Source organism: Triticum dicoccoides, chromosome 7A (assembly GCF_002162155.2).
Source record: "Triticum dicoccoides isolate Atlit2015 ecotype Zavitan chromosome 7A, WEW_v2.0, whole genome shotgun sequence".
Taxonomy (NCBI): domain Eukaryota; kingdom Viridiplantae; phylum Streptophyta; class Magnoliopsida; order Poales; family Poaceae; genus Triticum; species Triticum dicoccoides.
This window is the reverse complement of record NC_041392.1, coordinates 681,817,433-681,834,859: the sequence shown is the minus strand read 5'-3', so window position 1 is coordinate 681,834,859 and position 17,427 is coordinate 681,817,433. Positions and strand designations below refer to the sequence as shown.

Genomic DNA, 17,427 nt, shown 5'->3' with positions numbered 1-17,427 from the left:
AGAGGTTAACATCAGACATGGAACAATTATTAATTTTTGTTATTGTGTTTTGTGGAACATGAATATTTTAGCTTCCCTTCCTTGCTGAAAATGATATGATTAGCAAAACAAGGTGGTTTTATCTCACTATTTTCTAATATATCCTCCTTTGACTTGCAATTCTTTCCTTTTTTTTCCAACTTTCCCAAAGAATCATAAATATGGAACCCTTTTTTTTACAAAAAACAAGGAACCACACATCATGTGATCACCTTATTATTTCTGTTTTGTACTATTTGCTTTAACTTGTCAGTCATATTCGTTTGATTTTCTCTGCATGCAGGAAACCAGCTAAATAAATACGTTCGAGCAACAGAGGCATAAGACGCCGACGCCCTCAGACCAAATATCCAAATTATTTGTGTTTGGTTGGAAATATACCATTGGATATGATTATGCATAACATATACAGTTATATTTAACAAAGGCATAGGTCACTAATCCATGTTGATATGGGCGGCATGTGCGCTATTTGATTTATTCATAAACTCCAGAGCATAAGGTATAAAGTAATATATCTAAAAATACCCCGTAGCATTGACCATCCGCAACATGACAAAACAGCAGAGGCCAAGGACATCCATAAAAAAGAAAGGGCTCCCCTATTTTGTTTGAGCACCACTGACAGCATACATAAAAAAGAAGGCTGATATTGCAATGTTTTAGCATAATATATAATCATTTCAAGGTCCTTTTCTCAAACTGAAACCAGTTGGGTTTCTAGCTCAAAATTTGTTTGTGTTGTTGACCAGAATTTGAATCAGAGAAACTAATTGGCTTTCCCCGTGTGCATCTATGTGCTTCTTTTGGTTCTTTTCCTCTTTGATGTCGGCCTATTCATAACCATGGACTATATTTGTGTTGCAGATGAATTGATCAGCCTATTCAGAGAAATCAAGCAGATAACAACACTTTCCGGAGGTATGTCATGTGCTGATAACAGAAAGAACTTATATTGCAAGTAATTTTTCACTATAAATACTCTAACTGTACCAATTGTTTGACCTGGGCTAGCTAACAACTAAAAAGTACAGGCACGCATATCTTTCATGCAGCAACTTCATACAATCCTATTGGATCAATAGCTTTGATTTGTTTTAACTTTCCATAGAACAATGTCTGAAATTAGCTTTAGATCCCGTGCAGTCTCAACAAGTACCAAGTATTTTCTCATTTCCTAGACTAAGTTTATATTGATAGGTTGGCAAGTTTACAATCTTGCTGAATACAGGGTGCAAGAAACACCAGGGGCTGAGAGATCAGAAACACAAAGGACCAGTACGAGAAGATTATTTAGCGGTTTGGTGAGCTGCCACACTGACTTCTTGGTTTACATGAACTAAATCAAAAGAAGAAAACACCCTAGTAAGCTCCTGAATGTGCATAAGAACAAGTAAGATTGGAGCTCTGCTCGAAATACTAGCCTTCCATTGGTTGACCAGCTAAAGAAATTAGTTTCAATCATGAGCTTCTCAGCATGAATCTCCGGAAAGAGTTGAACATCGTCCCAGTAGGCAAACGCCTCAGTATTAAGTCAAATTACCTATCTTATTAACACAGAAAGTTGCATTGGACTGGAGTGTATGTGCACCATTATAGGCAAGACTAAAATGGGAAGTGCTCGGCATTGCTCATTTTAATCTCTTTAAACCTACCTATGTCTATGTGAACAAAACCCACAAATAAATAGGATAACTTCCTAGTCTTCGGAAGCAATTTTGTGTCAAAAGCTGTCTAACAGCAGGATGAACATTATAACATTTCCTATCAACAGCATCATTGTGGCTGTGATTTTCTGCTAATAACATAACCTATTTAAAACACAGGACAAGAAAAATAGCACCAAAAGAAGTGACAATGTAATCATTCAAAGTGTATCACCATCTCCCATTGTCTAGAACCATTGGTATACAGAGACAAAACAAGTACACGCAAGAGAAGCTAAATTGAAACTTTGAATAACTAGTCCGAGAGAAATGAGCCGCAGTGCCCTCAGAATGAACCACCATTGCACCAAACTTAAAAGCATGCATACATAAGAGAAAGGAGGACATAACTCAAGCAGACATACCATGCCCGCTGCTCCATAGCACGAATAAGACGTCACTTGTGCAACGATTGTAACTCTTCATATAGTGGCACATATGGAAAATATGGTGGCTTGCTCTCTTCAAGATTGCAGATCACTTTAACTTGTCCATGATCCATATCATAGCACATGAATGTGATATCCTCCCAGGCCAGAGTGAAGAAGATCAAGTTACATTCTGGATGAATTGCAATCCAATCAAAGTCCTCATAAAGGCTGACTGCGTGTCGCCCTCCAAACACATGTGAAGTTTCGACGCTATGCTTCAGTATCCATTCTTTGCTGTCATAGTCTTTAAGAACATAAACTAGCAGTTGATCAACATCATCATCATTGTCACCTCTGTCAAAACCAGCATAATGCAGGCAGCCCTGTGACTGCTGAATAAAACAAACATCCAGATCATCAGGAACACGAAAGTCAGTCCTTGCTGCCCCCTCCTTGTCCACTGCAGCTAGTCGGCGGGCAGAACCATCAACAATGGCGCAAAAATGCAGATAACCATTGAGATAGACAATTGATGGATCATTAGCGACATCAATATTGCCGCTCCATCTCTTCTCGTTATGAACCCAACTCCCGGTTTCAGATGAATAGACATGCACTCCGGTAATACAGAAGCCATGTTGGTCCTCCACCTCCACGACCGGCAAACAAAACACATAGAAATGGGGGGACACGGCTGGATCAAAACACAAGTTTATACTAGACGCATCACCGGAATAGCCGGAATCCGGCAACTCAGCCCATTCCTCTGTGGCGGGATTGCACACAACGTACCGTATCTCGTCGCCATGGTCGCCAGCAACGTATGAGGAGAAGAGAAGGAGGCCGTGGCAGGAGTCCAAGAGAAAGACCAGCCGACGGCCGGGCAGGAAGGCGGGATATGTGAGATGGCGGCTTCCCAAGATATTGGTGAAAGGAACACCTGAATCTAGCAATTGACCCGCGTCGTAGAAGCCGGCCAGGGTCTGGGGCAGCTTCCGGCGGTAGCTGCGGTCGTTGATGAGGCCGAGCCAGTGCTTGGAGACGCACTGGAAGCGGCAGAGCGACCTGGCGGGCACGCGCGAGAGGATCTCGATAAGGAGGTCGTCGGTGAGTCTCTCGGCCGCCGTCTCGCTGCCGCTGGGAGGTGAAGAGGACGACCTGCAGACAGAGATGGAGAAGAGGTCTCAGGGGATCGGGTGAAGAAGGGAGAGGAAGGTCGCGACGATTCATGGCGATGCCTGCTCTGCGTACCTGATCCGGGCTGATACGCGTCCGTTCTCCATCAGCTTGGGTGAGATCGATCAGCTTGGGTGGGTGGGCATGGCGCGGCGGCGGAAGAAAGCTCCGGCGGCGCAGTCGAGTGCGGGGAGGGGAAATGGGGGGAGTGATAAACCTACGGGGAGGGGAAGTGGGGATTGAAACTGACGCGACTGGAAATGGGCCAGCAATACGTTCGTGGGCTATAAACCGTCCGTGTCACAACTCCACGAATGTGCCACTCCTAAAATTCTCCTAGTCAATAAAATAAAATAAAATAAAAGTGATCTCAAAAAATAAAAATAAAATAATACTACCCCTCAAAATCTCCTTCAAAAATAATAACACTAAAACGGCTTGGATTTTATGCTCACGTATACTATTCGGCATGAAATTTTATTTTGAAGTTGGTACTGCTATCCGCAAGAAGAATGTGGTTAGCAGGGAGGATGATTTTCATGTGACAAGAGCGTATGGGATAGAAAAGCCAAAAGCCTTAACCAATCTTAATGTTGATGTTTGCATGGTTAGCTCCAGTACCAACTTGAACGAGTCCATCTCAAGCTCATATTGGGCGGAGCTATCTATTTAAAGAGGTTTGTGTTATCGAAGAAGATGATGGTACAGTGCAATGCCCCTTGCACGCTTCAATAATTCTATCGAAAGAGGTTTGATGAGGGTGCCTTGCACGTGCCCTTTATTAAAACTAGATGATACCCTGCGCGTTGCTACAGGAACTCTTGGTCCTATGCGCATAAGAATATATAAGTTGACTAAATTTGTTCGCATCGTAGGTCTCTTATATATATAGGAGAAAAAACTGCAATGTACATAGTACTTGGAGTATAGTTGTAAAGATAGCAAAGTGTATCATTTGTTTACTAAATACAGTGATATGACATAAGTGATCTCATAGGAATAAATAAGTTTAATGTATATAAGCAAATTAAGAAAAGATATGGAATGGGGACGCCAGGAAAGGTTATGTATATATTGCCATTTTGAGATACTTCTTGTGAATTATGTTAGACTCTTGTTGTAAATCAATCTTATGCATGTCAGTGCATAAGTTCTGCAAAGTATAGCCAAGTAGTTCATATCAGCAATTGTAAAAATAGGTGTTACATTAAATAGTTGTATCTTCTCATAACCATAATATGAGATAACAAACAATTGGAAACAATGCTCTGGAAACATCACACGTAGTAGGGCCTCGTCTTTGTTAATCAAACAAAATCTACAGTAGCAAAATAAAATAAAATAAGGTGCTTGGAAGAAGCAATGATGAAGATGATTGCAACATCTGAGTCACCTGGTACTTGAGCAGGAAACGGACTATACCTATGTATAGCTCAAGGTTTGTTAAAAAAATGTATAGCTGAAGGTAAAAAGCTGAGGGAAGTGTCTGCATTTCATGCGTATTTTTATATTCTGTATGAAGCATTAAGACAATTAGCAAGGGCACCACCCAAAAATAAAAACGGCACTGGAAATAGCACCTTAACCTGTCAAATACTCCCAATACAAAAATAAATAAATTTGCAAGTGGTTTGGATCCACGCCCACCACCTCAAAGCTTGTTTTGACCTTGGAGCCATTCAGTGAGCCAGGTCGGTACTAAAGGAGTAGAGATGCCAAGTTAGTTGAAAAAGCAAGTTCCTGCTGTAGAAACAATGACACAAATTTTACCTGTTGAAGAAAAATTATCTCTAGAAACTATACATTTTCATGGAAATGAAATAGCAATATTTCCTGGCATGGAAGCATGGAAGATAGAACAACAAATGTGCAAACTTAAGCAAAATCAGTTGAGTATGTAAGAATAAAATAAAGAAACAGAAAGTTAATCTTGGTAAGGTGAGGTGATTCATTCACTACTAGGAAAATGCTTATAGGTAGAAGTTTACCAGTAGCGCTTGTTTTTGACCCCACGCTACTGGTATTTACCAGTAGCGTTGGGTAGAAAACATGCTACTACTATTAAATAACAACAGCGTTTGTTAGCTTGGGCCGCGCTGCTGTTACATGGGCCGTAGGGCAAAAACGGTAGCCACTTACCTGTAGCGTTTGTTTCGAACGGGCGCTACAGCTGGTGGGCGTAGCAGTAGCGCCGGCCTCTACCCAGCGCTACTACTAGCGGAAAAGAAAACCTGCCCGAGCGCCCCCCACACCCCCTCACTCTCACAATTGATCCCCTTCGACGCCGCCGCCGCGGTTAGGGTTCCTCCCCGGCCGCCTCACCCCCATCGACGGTGTCGTGCGCCACCACCACGCGCGGTCGCCTCTCGCCTCCTCCGACGCTCCAGCCCCGTAAGTCCCCCTCGATCTCCTCCTCCCTGCGCGCGCCACAACTAGCTAGGCTCCAATTGATTCGTCGCGGCGTCTCGCCATGTTTTGGGATTTTGCGTGGGGGAAAGGGATTTAGGGATTGCACGGGTGACTCCGCGCTTCTATGCGACGTGTTCCAGGCTTGTTTCCTCGCGTGATTGGGGAGAGAGTAGATAGAGGGGTTAGGTGAGACAAGTAGAGGCTTTTTGTTGCTCACCGAAACTTGGGTTTCAATTCTTGATTAGCAGTTTAGCAAATATAATTGAAACTTGGGTTTCAATTCTTGGCGGTTGTCCCTGGAGCAGTGGCGGCGGCGGCGGTGCCTAGTGTTCTAGGGTTTAGAGAGGGGTTCTTTCCTAACACTAGGGTTATGTCGTGAATGCTCCTCCTTTCACCTGAATGATGTTGATTGTGCCAGTTCTTAAAGGTCTAAATGTTTGTATCCTCGTGATGAGCTACCCTATGTGTGAATTTGATCCACTAGCTTCTTTGTTGATGCATATAAAGATATGACCAAGAAGCCCTCGCTGTTATGTGGTTTCATGGAAAAATCAATGCTTGATTCGATACTCTTTCAGGTTGAAGAGAGTGTCTGTATGTGGTGATTGATACGTCTCCGTCGTATCTACTTTTCCAAACACTTTTGCCCTTGTTTTGGAATCTAACTTGTATGATTTGAATGGAACTAACCTGGGCTGACGCTATTTTCAGCAGAATTGCCATGATGTTGTTTTATGTGCATAAAACAAATATTCTCGGAATGACCTGAAACTCCATGGAACATCTTAGAAAAAATAATAAAAAATCCTCGCCAAAGATGAAGACCAGGGGGCCCACACCCTGTCCACAAGGGTGGGGGCGCCCCCCCCCCCTCTAGGACGCGCCCCCTACCTCATGGGCCCCCTGGATGCCCTCCGACGCCAACTCCAACTCTATATATTTGCTTTCGGAGAGAAAAAAATAAGGGAGAAGAAATCATCGTGTTTTACGATACGGAGCCGCCGCCAAGCCCTAAAACCTCTCGGGAGGGCTGATCTGGAGTCCGTTCGGGACTCCGGAGAGGGGGATTCGTTGACGTCGTCATCATCAACCATCCTCCATCACCAATTTCATGATGCTCACCGCTGTGCGTGAATAATTCCATCATAGGCTTGCTGGACGGTGATGGATTGGATGAGATTTATCATGTAATCGAGTTAGTTTTGTTAGGGTTTGATCCCTAGTATCCACTATGTTCTGAGATTGATGTTGCTATGACTTTGCTATGCTTAATGCTTGTCACTAGTGCCCGAGTGCCATGATTTCAGATCTGAACCTATTATGTTTTCATGAATATATCTGAGTTCTTGATCCTATCTTGCAAGTCTATAGTCACCTACTATGTGTTATGATCCGGCAACCCCGAAGTGACAATAATCGAGACCACTCCCGGTGATGACCATAGTTTGAGGAGTTCATGTATTCACTATGAGCTAATGCTTTGTTCCGGTTCTCTATTAAAAGGAGGCCTTAATATCCCTTAGTTTCCGATAGGACCCCGCTGCCACGGGAGGGTAGGACAAAAGATGTCATGCAAGTTCTTTTCCATAAGCATGTATGACTATATACGGAATACATGCCTACATTACATTGATGAATTGGAGCTAGTTCTGTGTCACCCTATGTTATGACTCTTACATGATGAACCGCATCCGGCATAATTATCCATCACTGATCTGGTGCCTACGAGTTTTCCATATATTGGTTTACGCTTATTTGCTTTTCCGCTGCTACTGTTACAATCACTACAAAATACCAAAAATATTTACTTTTGCTTGCACTACTCTTTTGTTACCGTTACCACCACTATCATATTACTATGCTACTAAACACTTTGCTGCAGATACTAAGTTTCCAAGTGTGGTTGAATTGACAACTCAGCTGCTAATACTTGAGAATATTCTTTGGCTCCCCTTGTGTCGAATCAATAAATTTGGGTTGAATACTCTACCCTCGAAAGCTGTTGCGATCCCCTATACGTGTGGGTTATCAAGACTAATTTTTGGCGCTGTCGCCGGGGAGCATAGCTCTATTCTTTGAGTCACTTGGGATATATATCTGCTTATTATTATGAAGAACTTGAGAGATCCAAAAACCAAGATCTATCCCTCAACTACTAGGGGAGGTAAGGAACTTCCATCTAGCTCTGCACTTGATTCACCTTCTGTTATGAGTAAGTTTGCGACACCTACATCTGCTTCTGCTATTCGTTCTGATATGTCGCATGTTATTGATGATGCCACTTCTGCTATGCATGATACTTATGATGAAACTGCTTCTATGCCTGATACTACTGTGCCCCTTGGTGAATTTCTTGATGAACAAATTGCTAGGGCTAGAGAAAAAGAAATTATTGAATTTGAATACGATAATGAAAGTGATGATGAAAATATGCCTGTTATTCCTGAGGGCTATTTTTTGATATGGAATCTTCTGCCGCTATTTTAGCTTGCAAAGATAGATATGAGCTCAAGAAGTTATTAGTTAAATGGAACAAAGAATCACTTAGAGATAAAATGAAACCCGACCCTGCTTTTGCTACTTCACCTATTTGTGTTCCTGATAAGGATTATGAATTCTTTGTTGATCCTGATATAATTACTTTGGTTGAATCTGATCCGTTTTATGGCTATGAATCTGAAACTGTTGTGGCACATCTTACTAAGTTAAATGATATAGCCATCCTGTTTACTAATGATGAGAGATCGCGTTACTTTTATATACTCAAAATATTTCCGTTCTCATTAAAGGGTGATGCTAAGATATGGTTTAATTCTCTTGATCTTGGTTGTGTGCGTAGTCCCTAGGATATGATTTATTACTTCTCTGCTAAATATTTCCCTGCTCATAAGAAACAAGCTGCTCTAAGGGAAATATACAACTTTGTGCAAATTAAAGAAAAGAGTCTCCCACAAGCTTGGGGGAGGCTGATGTCTACTACACAACCTTCTTCTTGTAGACGTTGTTGGGCCTCCAAGTGCAGAGGTTTGTAGGACAGTAGCAAATTTCCCTCAAGTGGATGACCTAAGGTTTATCAATCCGTAGGAGGCGTAGGATGAATATGGTCTCTCTCAAGCAACCCTGCAACCAAATAACAAAGAGTCTCTTGTGTCCCCAACACACCCAATACAATGGTAAATTGTATAGGTGCACTAGTTCGGCGAAGAGATGGTGATACAAGTGCAATATGGATGGTAGATAAAGGTATTTGTAATCTGAAATTATAAAAACAGCAAGGTAACTAATGGTAAAAGTGAGCGTAAACGGTATTGCAATGATAGGAAATAAGGCCTAGGGTTCATACTTTCACTAGTGTAAGTCCTCTCAACAATACTAACATAATTGGATCATAAAATTGTCCCTCAACATGCAACAAAGAGTCACTCCAAAGTCACTAATAGCGGAGAACGAACAAAGAGATTATGGTAGGGTACGAAACCACCTCAAAGTTATTCTTTCCGATCAATCCGTTGGGCTATTCCTATAAGTGTCACAAACAACCCTAGAGTTCGTACTAGAATAACACCTTAAGATACAAATCAACCAAAACCCTAATGTCACATAGATACTTCAATGTCACCTCAAGTACCCGTGGGCATGATTATACGATATGCATCACACAATCTCAGATTCATCTATTCAACCAACACAAAGGACCTCAAAGAGTGCCCCAAAGTTCTACCGAAGAATCACGACGAAAACGTGTGCCAACCCCTATGCATAGGTTCATGGGAGGAACCAGCAAGTTGGTCACCAAAACATACATCAAGTGGCACGTGGTATCCCATTGTCACCACAGATATCCATGGCAAGACATACATCAAGTGTTCTCAAGTCTTTAAAGACTCAATCCGATAAGATTACTTCAAAGGGGAAACTCAATTCATTACAAGAGAGAAGAGGGGGAGGAGAAACATAAGATCCAACTATAATAGCAAAGCTCGGGATACATCAAGATCGTGCCAAATCAAGAACACGAGAGAGGGAGATCAAACACATAGCTACTAGTACATACCCTCAGCCCCGAGGGAGAACTACTCCCTCCTCGTCATGGGGAGCACCGGGATGATGAAGATGGCCACCGGAGAAGGATTGCCCCCTCCGGCAGGGTGCCGGAACGGGTCTAGATTGAGTTTCGGTGGCTACGGAGGCTTCTAGCGGCGGAACTCCCGATCTATTGTTGCTCTGGAAGTTTTAGGGTATATGGAGTTATATAGGCAGAAGAAGCACGTCAGGGGAGCCACGGGGGCCCCACGAGGCAGGGGGCGCGCCCTAGGGGGGTGGGCGCGCCCCCCACCCTCGTGGTCAGCTCCCGTATCTTCTGACGTGGGGTCCAAGTCCATCAGGTGTGTTTTCTTCCAAAAATAACTTCTCCAGTTGATTTCGTTCCGTTTCGACTCCGTCTGATATTCCTTTTCTTCAAAACACTGAAATAGGCATAAAACAACAAATCTGGGTTGGGCCTCCGGTTAATAGGTTAGTCCCAAAAATAATATAAAAGTCGATAATAAAGCCCAATATTGCCCAAAACAGTAGATAGTATAGCATGGAGCAATCAAAAATTATAGATATGTTGGAGACTTATCAAGCATCCCCAAGCTTAATTCCTGCTCGTCCTTGAGTAGGTAAATGATAAAAAGATAATTTTTGATGTGGAATGCTAGTTGGCATAATTTCAATGTAATTCTTCTTAATTGTGGCATGAATATTCAGATCCATAAGATTCAAGACAAAAGTTTAATATTAACATAGAAATAATAATATTTCAAGCATACTAATAAAGCAATCATGTCTTCTCAAAATAACATGGCCAGAGAGAGCTATCCCTATAAAATCATATAGTCTGGCTATGCTCCATCTTCACCGCACAAAATATTTAAATCATGCACAACCCCGATGACAAGCCAAGCAATTGTTTCATACTTTTGATGTTCTCAAACTTTTTCAATCTTCACACAATACATGAGCGTGAGCCATGGATATAGCACTATAGGTGGAATAGAATGGTGGTTGTGGAGAAGACAAAAAGGGAGAAGATAGTCTCACATCAACTAGGCATATCGACGGGCTATGGAGATGCCCATCAATAGATATCAATGTGAGTGAGTAGGGATTGCCATGCAACGGATGCACTAGAGCTATAAATGTATGAAAGCTCAACAAAAGAAACTAGTGGGTGTGCATCCAACTTGCTTGCTCGCGAAGACCTAGGGCATTTAGAAGAAGCCCATCATTGAAATATACAAGACAAGTTCTATAATGTAATATTCCCACTAGTATATGAAAGTGACAACATATGAGACTCTCTATATGAAGAACATTGTGCTACTTTGAAGCACAATATATGAGACTCGCTATATCATGGTGCTACTTTGAAGCACAAGTGTGGAAAAAGGATAGTAGCATTGCCCCTTTTTATTTATTTTGTTTTTTTATTTGGCCTTTTCTTTTTTTTGGCCTTTCCCTTTTTTGGGGACAATGCTCTATTGAATGGTGATCATCACACTTCTATTTATTTACAACTCAAGAATTACAACTCAATACTAGAACAAAGATGACTCTATATGAATGCCTCCGGTGGTGTACCGGGATATGCAATGAATCAAGAGTGACATGTATGAAAGAATTATGAATGGTGGCTTTGCCACAAATACAATGTCAACTACATGATCATGCAAAGCAATATGACAATGATGAAGCGTGTCATAATAAATGGAGCGGTGGAAAGTTGCATGGCAATATTATCTCGGAATGGCTATGGAAATGCCATAATAGGTAGGTATGGTGGCCGTTTTGAGGAAGGTATATGGTACCGGCGAAAGTTGCGCGGTACTAGAGAGGCTAGCAAAGGTGGAAGGGTGAGAGTGCGTATAATCCATGGACTCAACATTAGTCATAAAGAACTCACATACTTATTGCAAAAATCTATTAGTTATCGAAACAAAGTACTACGCGCATGCTCCTAGGGGGATAGATTGGTAGGAAAAGACCATCGCTCGTCCCCGACCGCCACTCATAAGGAAGACAATCAATAAACACCTCATGCTCCGACTTCGTTACATAACGGTTCACCATACGTGCATGCTACGGGAATCACAAACTTCAACACAAGTATCTCTCAAATTCACAACTACTCAACTAGCATGACTCTAATATCACCATCTCCATATATCAAAACAATCATCAAGCATCAAACTTCTCTTAGTATTCAACACACTCATAAGAGAATTTTTATTATTCTTGAATACCTAGCATATTAGGATTTTAAGCAAATTACCATGCTATTTAAGACTCTCAAAATAATCTAAGTGAAGCATGAGAGTTCATCTATTTCTTCAAAATAAAACTACCACCATGCTCTAAAAGATATAAGTGAAGCTCAATGAGTAGTCGAATAATTATGCAACTATGTGAAGACTCTCTAACATTTAATAATTTCAGATCTTGGTATTTTATTCAAACATCAAGCAAATCCTAACAAAATAAATTGACGCTCCAAGCAAAACACATATCATGTGGCGAATAAAAATATAGCTCCAAGTAAAGTTACCGATGAAGGAAGACGAAAGAGGGGATGCCTTCCGGGGCATCCCCAAGCTTAGGCTCTTGGTTGTCCTTGAATATTACCTTGGGGTGCCTTGGAAATCCCCAATCTTAGGCTCTTGCCACTCCTTATTCCATAGTCCATCGAATCCTTACCCAAAACTTGAAAACTTCACAACACAAAACTTAAAGTAGAAAACTCGTGAGCTCCGTTAGTATAAGAAAATAAATCACCACTTCAAGGTACTGTAATGAACTCATTCTTTATTTATATTGGTGTTAAACCTACTGTATTCCAACTTCTATATGGTTTATAAACTCTTTTACTAGCCATAGATTCATCAAAATAAGCAAACAACACACGAAAAACAGAATCTGTCAAAAACAGAACAGTCTGTAGTAATCTGGATCAAACGTATACTTATAGAACTCATAAAATTCTCAAATAAATTGCTGGACCTGAGGAATTTATCTATTAATCATCTTCAAAAATAATTAACTAAATAGCACTGTCCAAATAAAAATGGCAGTAATTCTCGTGAGTGCTAATGTTTTTGTTTTTGACAGCATGATCAACAAGACTTTCCCCAAGTCTTCCCAAAGGTTCTACTTGGCGCAAACACTAATTAAAAGCATAAAACCACATCTAAACAGAGGCTAGATGAATTATTTATTACTAAATAGGAACAAAAACCAAGGAACAAAAATAAAGTTGGGTTTCCTCCCAACAAGCGCTATCGTTTAACGCCCCTAGCTAGGCACGATGATTTCAATGATGCTCACCTAAAGGATAAGACTTTGAACATAAAGAGAGCATCATGAATAATATGACTAGCACATTTAAGTCTAACATGCTTCCTATGCATAGGGATTTTGTGAGCAAACAACTTGTGGGAACAAGAATCAACTTGCATAGGAAGGTAAAACAAGCATAACTTCAAAACTTTAAGCGCATAGAGAGGAAACTTGATATTATTGCAATTCCGACAAGCATATGTTCCTCCCTCATAATAATTTCCAGTAGCATCATGAATGAATTAAACAATATAACCAGCACCTAAAGCATGCTTTTCATGATCTACAAGCATATAAAATTTACTACTCTCCACATAAGCAAATTTCTTCTTAGTCGGAATAGTGGGAGTATCATAAGAGACTTGAATACTATAAACTGTTTCCACATTAAAAGAGTAATGTTCAGAGAAGGGGTATTCATAATCATGACAAGTTTTATAAATATAATCACTACTTTTTATAGCACAAGTTTCATCACAATAATCATCATAAGTAGCAACTTTGTTGTCATCATAATCACTTTGCATATCAAAACATGGAAGGCTAAAAAAATTATCATTATTAAACATAGCATCCCTAAGCTTGGGAAAATCATTACTTGCAGCAAATATATTCTCAAATATGTCATCCTCATCAAACATAGCTTCCCCAAGCTTGGGCCTTTTTGTATCATAAGCATAATCACTCTCATCATTAATAGCATGGATAACACCAATAGTATAGCAATTATTATATTCTTCCAAGCATGTGCCAAAAAGATTTTCAAGATCACAAGAAGTATCATTATCTTCCCAATCATAATCATCACAACAAGAAATAGGCATAACGAGATCATCATCAAGTGCATCATCTTCATTTTCATGAGGCACAGCAATAATAGGAGCAACTTTATTTGGGAGAGATACCTTTTTACCTCTCTTCCTTTTTCTTTTCTTCTTCTTTACCACATCGTGTGTGGGTTCAATCCTCTTTTTGGAGCTCCTTATTAATGAGATTGGTTGAATGGGAGGCTCCTCCTCGTTGCCTGATTCATCATAAGAGATAATAGGAGGATATTGGGAAGTCTCTTCCCTTTCATTAGTATTCTCTTCATCTTCTATTTGTTTCCTTTTCTTTATGTAGTTGGCAATATAAGGATTTTCAATGCAATTCACCACACAATACATATAAATATTCTCTAGATCAAAATCAAGAACTCTATCAAGATTAAACTTTGGAATACCCTCAGTTATACGTTTCATTTCTTCATAAGCCAAAAGAAGGCTAAGCTCTTTATGATGCTCAAGGGTAATGAAATTATCACAATGTTTGGACACGACTTGATCATGAAACAAATAGCATTGGAGCTTTAAATGACCATGTTCATTGCAAAGTTCACAAGGGGCACGAAAAATATTGAATCTTTCAGCACATTCATCTAGACTTTTTTGCAACAATTTAGTTTCTAAGTACTTATGCCTCTTACAATATCTATCTTCCCTATTCGGTGTGTACTTGCAAACCCAATCTACTCCACAAAAATTGACATGTTTATAGGAGGTATTTTCATCATAACTAGTGCAATCATCATTAGCATCATGGATATTCAAAGAATTCGTACTAACAACATTGCAATCATGCTCATCATTCAAAGATTTAGTGCCAAACATTTTGTAGATTTCTTCTTCTAGCACTTGAGCACAATTATCCTTTACATCATACTCACGAAAGATATTAAAAAGGTGAAGCGTATGAGACAAACTCAATTCCATTTTTTACAGTTTTCTTTTATAAACTAAACTAGTGATAAAAAAGAAATTAAAAGACTCGATTGCAAGATCTAAAGATATACCTTCAAGCACTCACCTCCCCGGCAACGGCGCCAGAAAAGAGCTTGATGTCTACTACACAACCTTCTTCTTGTAGACGTTGTTGGGCCTCCAAGTGCAGAGGTTTGTAGGACAGTAGCAAATTTCCCTCAAGTGGATGACCTAAGGTTTATCAATCCGTAGGAGGCGTAGGATGAAGATGGTCTCTCTCAAGCAACCCTGCAACCAAATAACAAAGAGTCTCTTGTGTCCCCAACACACCCAATACAATGGTAAATTGTATAGGTGCACTAGTTCGGCGAAGAGATGGTGATACAAGTGCAATATGGATGGTAGATAAAGGTATTTGTAATCTGAAATTATAAAAACAGCAAGGTAACTAATGGTAAAAGTGAGCGTAAACGGTATTGCAATGATAGGAAATAAGGCATAGGGTTCATACTTTCACTAGTGTAAGTCCTCTCAACAATACTAACATAATTGGATCATAAAATTGTCCCTCAACATGCAACAAAGAGTCACTCCAAAGTCACTAATAGCGGAGAACGAACGAAGAGATTATGGTAGGGTACGAAACCACCTCAAAGTTATTCTTTCCAATCAATCCGTTGGGCTATTCCTATAAGTGTCACAAACAACCCTAGAGTTCGTACTAGAATAACACCTTAAGATACAAATCAACCAAAACCCTAATGTCACATAGATACTTCAATGTCACCTCAAGTATCCGTGGGCATGATTATACGATATGCATCACACAATCTCAGATTCATCTATTCAACCAACACAAAGGACCTCAAAGAGTGCCCCAAAGTTCTACCGGAGAATCACGACGAAAACGTGTGCCAACCCCTATGCATAGGTTCATGGGAGGAACCAGCAAGTTGGTCACCAAAACATACATCAAGTGGCACGTGGTATCCCATTGTCACCACAGATATCCACGACAAGACATACATCAAGTGTTCTCAAGTCTTTAAAGACTCAATCCGATAAGATTACTTCAAAGGGGAAACTCAATTCATTACAAGAGAGAAGAGGGGGAGGAGAAACATAAGATCCAACTATAATAGCAAAGCTCGGGATACATCAAGATCGTGCCAAATCAAGAACACGAGAGAGAGAGAGAGATCAAACACATAGCTACTAGTACATACCCTCAGCCCCGAGGGAGAACTACTCCCTCCTCGTCATGGGGAGCACCGGGATGATGAAGATGGCCACCGGAGAAGGATTGCCCCCTCCGGCAGGGTGCCGGAACGGGTCTAGATTGAGTTTCGGTGGCTACGGAGGCTTCTAGCGGCGGAACTCCCGATCTATTGTTGCTCTGGAAGTTTTAGGGTATATGGAGTTATATAGGCAGAAGAAGCATGTCAGGGGAGCCACGGGGGCCCCACGAGGCAGGGGGGCGCGCCCTAGGGGGGTGGGCGCGCCCCCACCCTCGTGGTCAGCTCCCGTATCTTCTGACGTGGGGTCCAAGTCCATCAGGTGTGTTTTCTTCCAAAAATAACTTCTCTAGTTGATTTTGTTCCGTTTCGACTCCGTCTGATATTCCTTTTCTTCAAAACACTGAAATAGGCATAAAACAGCAAATCTGGGCTGGGCCTCCGGTTAATAGGTTAGTCCCAAAAATAATATAAAAGTCGATAATAAAGCCCAATATTGCCCAAAACAGTAGATAGTATAGCATGGAGCAATCAAAAATTATAGATATGTTGGAGACGTATAAGAGGCTTCTCAAGTTACTTAATGCTTTGCCTGATCATCCTCTTAAGAAACCCAAAATACTTGATATCTTTTATAATGGACTAACCGATGCTTCTAGAGATTACCTGGATAGTTGTGCTGGTTCTCTTTTCAGGGAAAGAACACCGGATGAAGCTGAAATTCTATTGAATAATATGTTGACAAATGAAAATAATTGGGCACCTCCTGAGCCAGCTCCTGAGCCAGCTCCTGCTCCAATTACTGAGCCTATTCCTAAACCAACTCCGAAGAAGAGAGGTGTTCTATTTCTCAGTCCCGAAGATATGCAAGAGGCAAAGAAATCTATGAAAGAGAAAGGTATTAAAGGTGAAGACGTTAAGAATTTACCTCCTATTGAAGAAATACACGGTCTTAATTCACCGCCTGTTGAAGAAACTTATGATCTCAATTCTTTATTTATTGAAGAACCTCCTGGCCCCGATATCCCGACACAGGTAGTAAAGGTAAATTCTCTCTATAGATACGATAAAGCTGAAGTTCCTCCTACTAAAATTGCTAGACAGTGCTTGGATGAGTTTGATAACTTTATGTTTAAGCAAGATGACTTCAATGCTTATTTTGGTAGACAATTAAAAGAAAATGCTTATATGATTACACGCTTGGGTGATTATATGGCCAATATTAAAGGTGAAGTTGAACTTGTTAGCAAACATGCTTCTATGGTTACCACGCAAGTAGAACAAGTGCTTAAAGCTCAAAAAGAAGTGCTTGATGAAATGAATAGTAAGAAAAATGATTATGCTGTTAGAGTGGCTACTAGAACTGGTAGAATGA

The 17,427-nt window shown here is 40.7% G+C and overlaps 1 protein-coding gene across 7 annotated transcripts in view; it reads right to left on the bottom strand.

Annotated features, from left to right (window-relative positions):
• The window catches only part of LOC119331325 (F-box protein At5g07610-like), an 8,310-nt gene extending 4,793 nt beyond the window's left edge, over positions 1 to 3,517 (bottom strand). For all 7 annotated transcript variants that reach the window (XR_005160451.1, XR_005160453.1, XR_005160452.1 and 4 more), the window contains exons 1-2: positions 3,368 to 3,517; positions 2,111 to 3,274 (exon numbers count right to left, since the gene is read on the bottom strand). Coding sequence is in view for 3 of the 7 variants with exons in the window: in XM_037604496.1 (XP_037460393.1) it covers positions 2,143 to 3,274; positions 3,368 to 3,399 (1,164 nt within the window). In the remaining 4 variants the exon portion in view is untranslated. The remainder of the gene's footprint in view (positions 1 to 2,110; positions 3,275 to 3,367) is intronic.
• Positions 3,518 to 17,427: the final 13,910 nt, after the last annotated feature.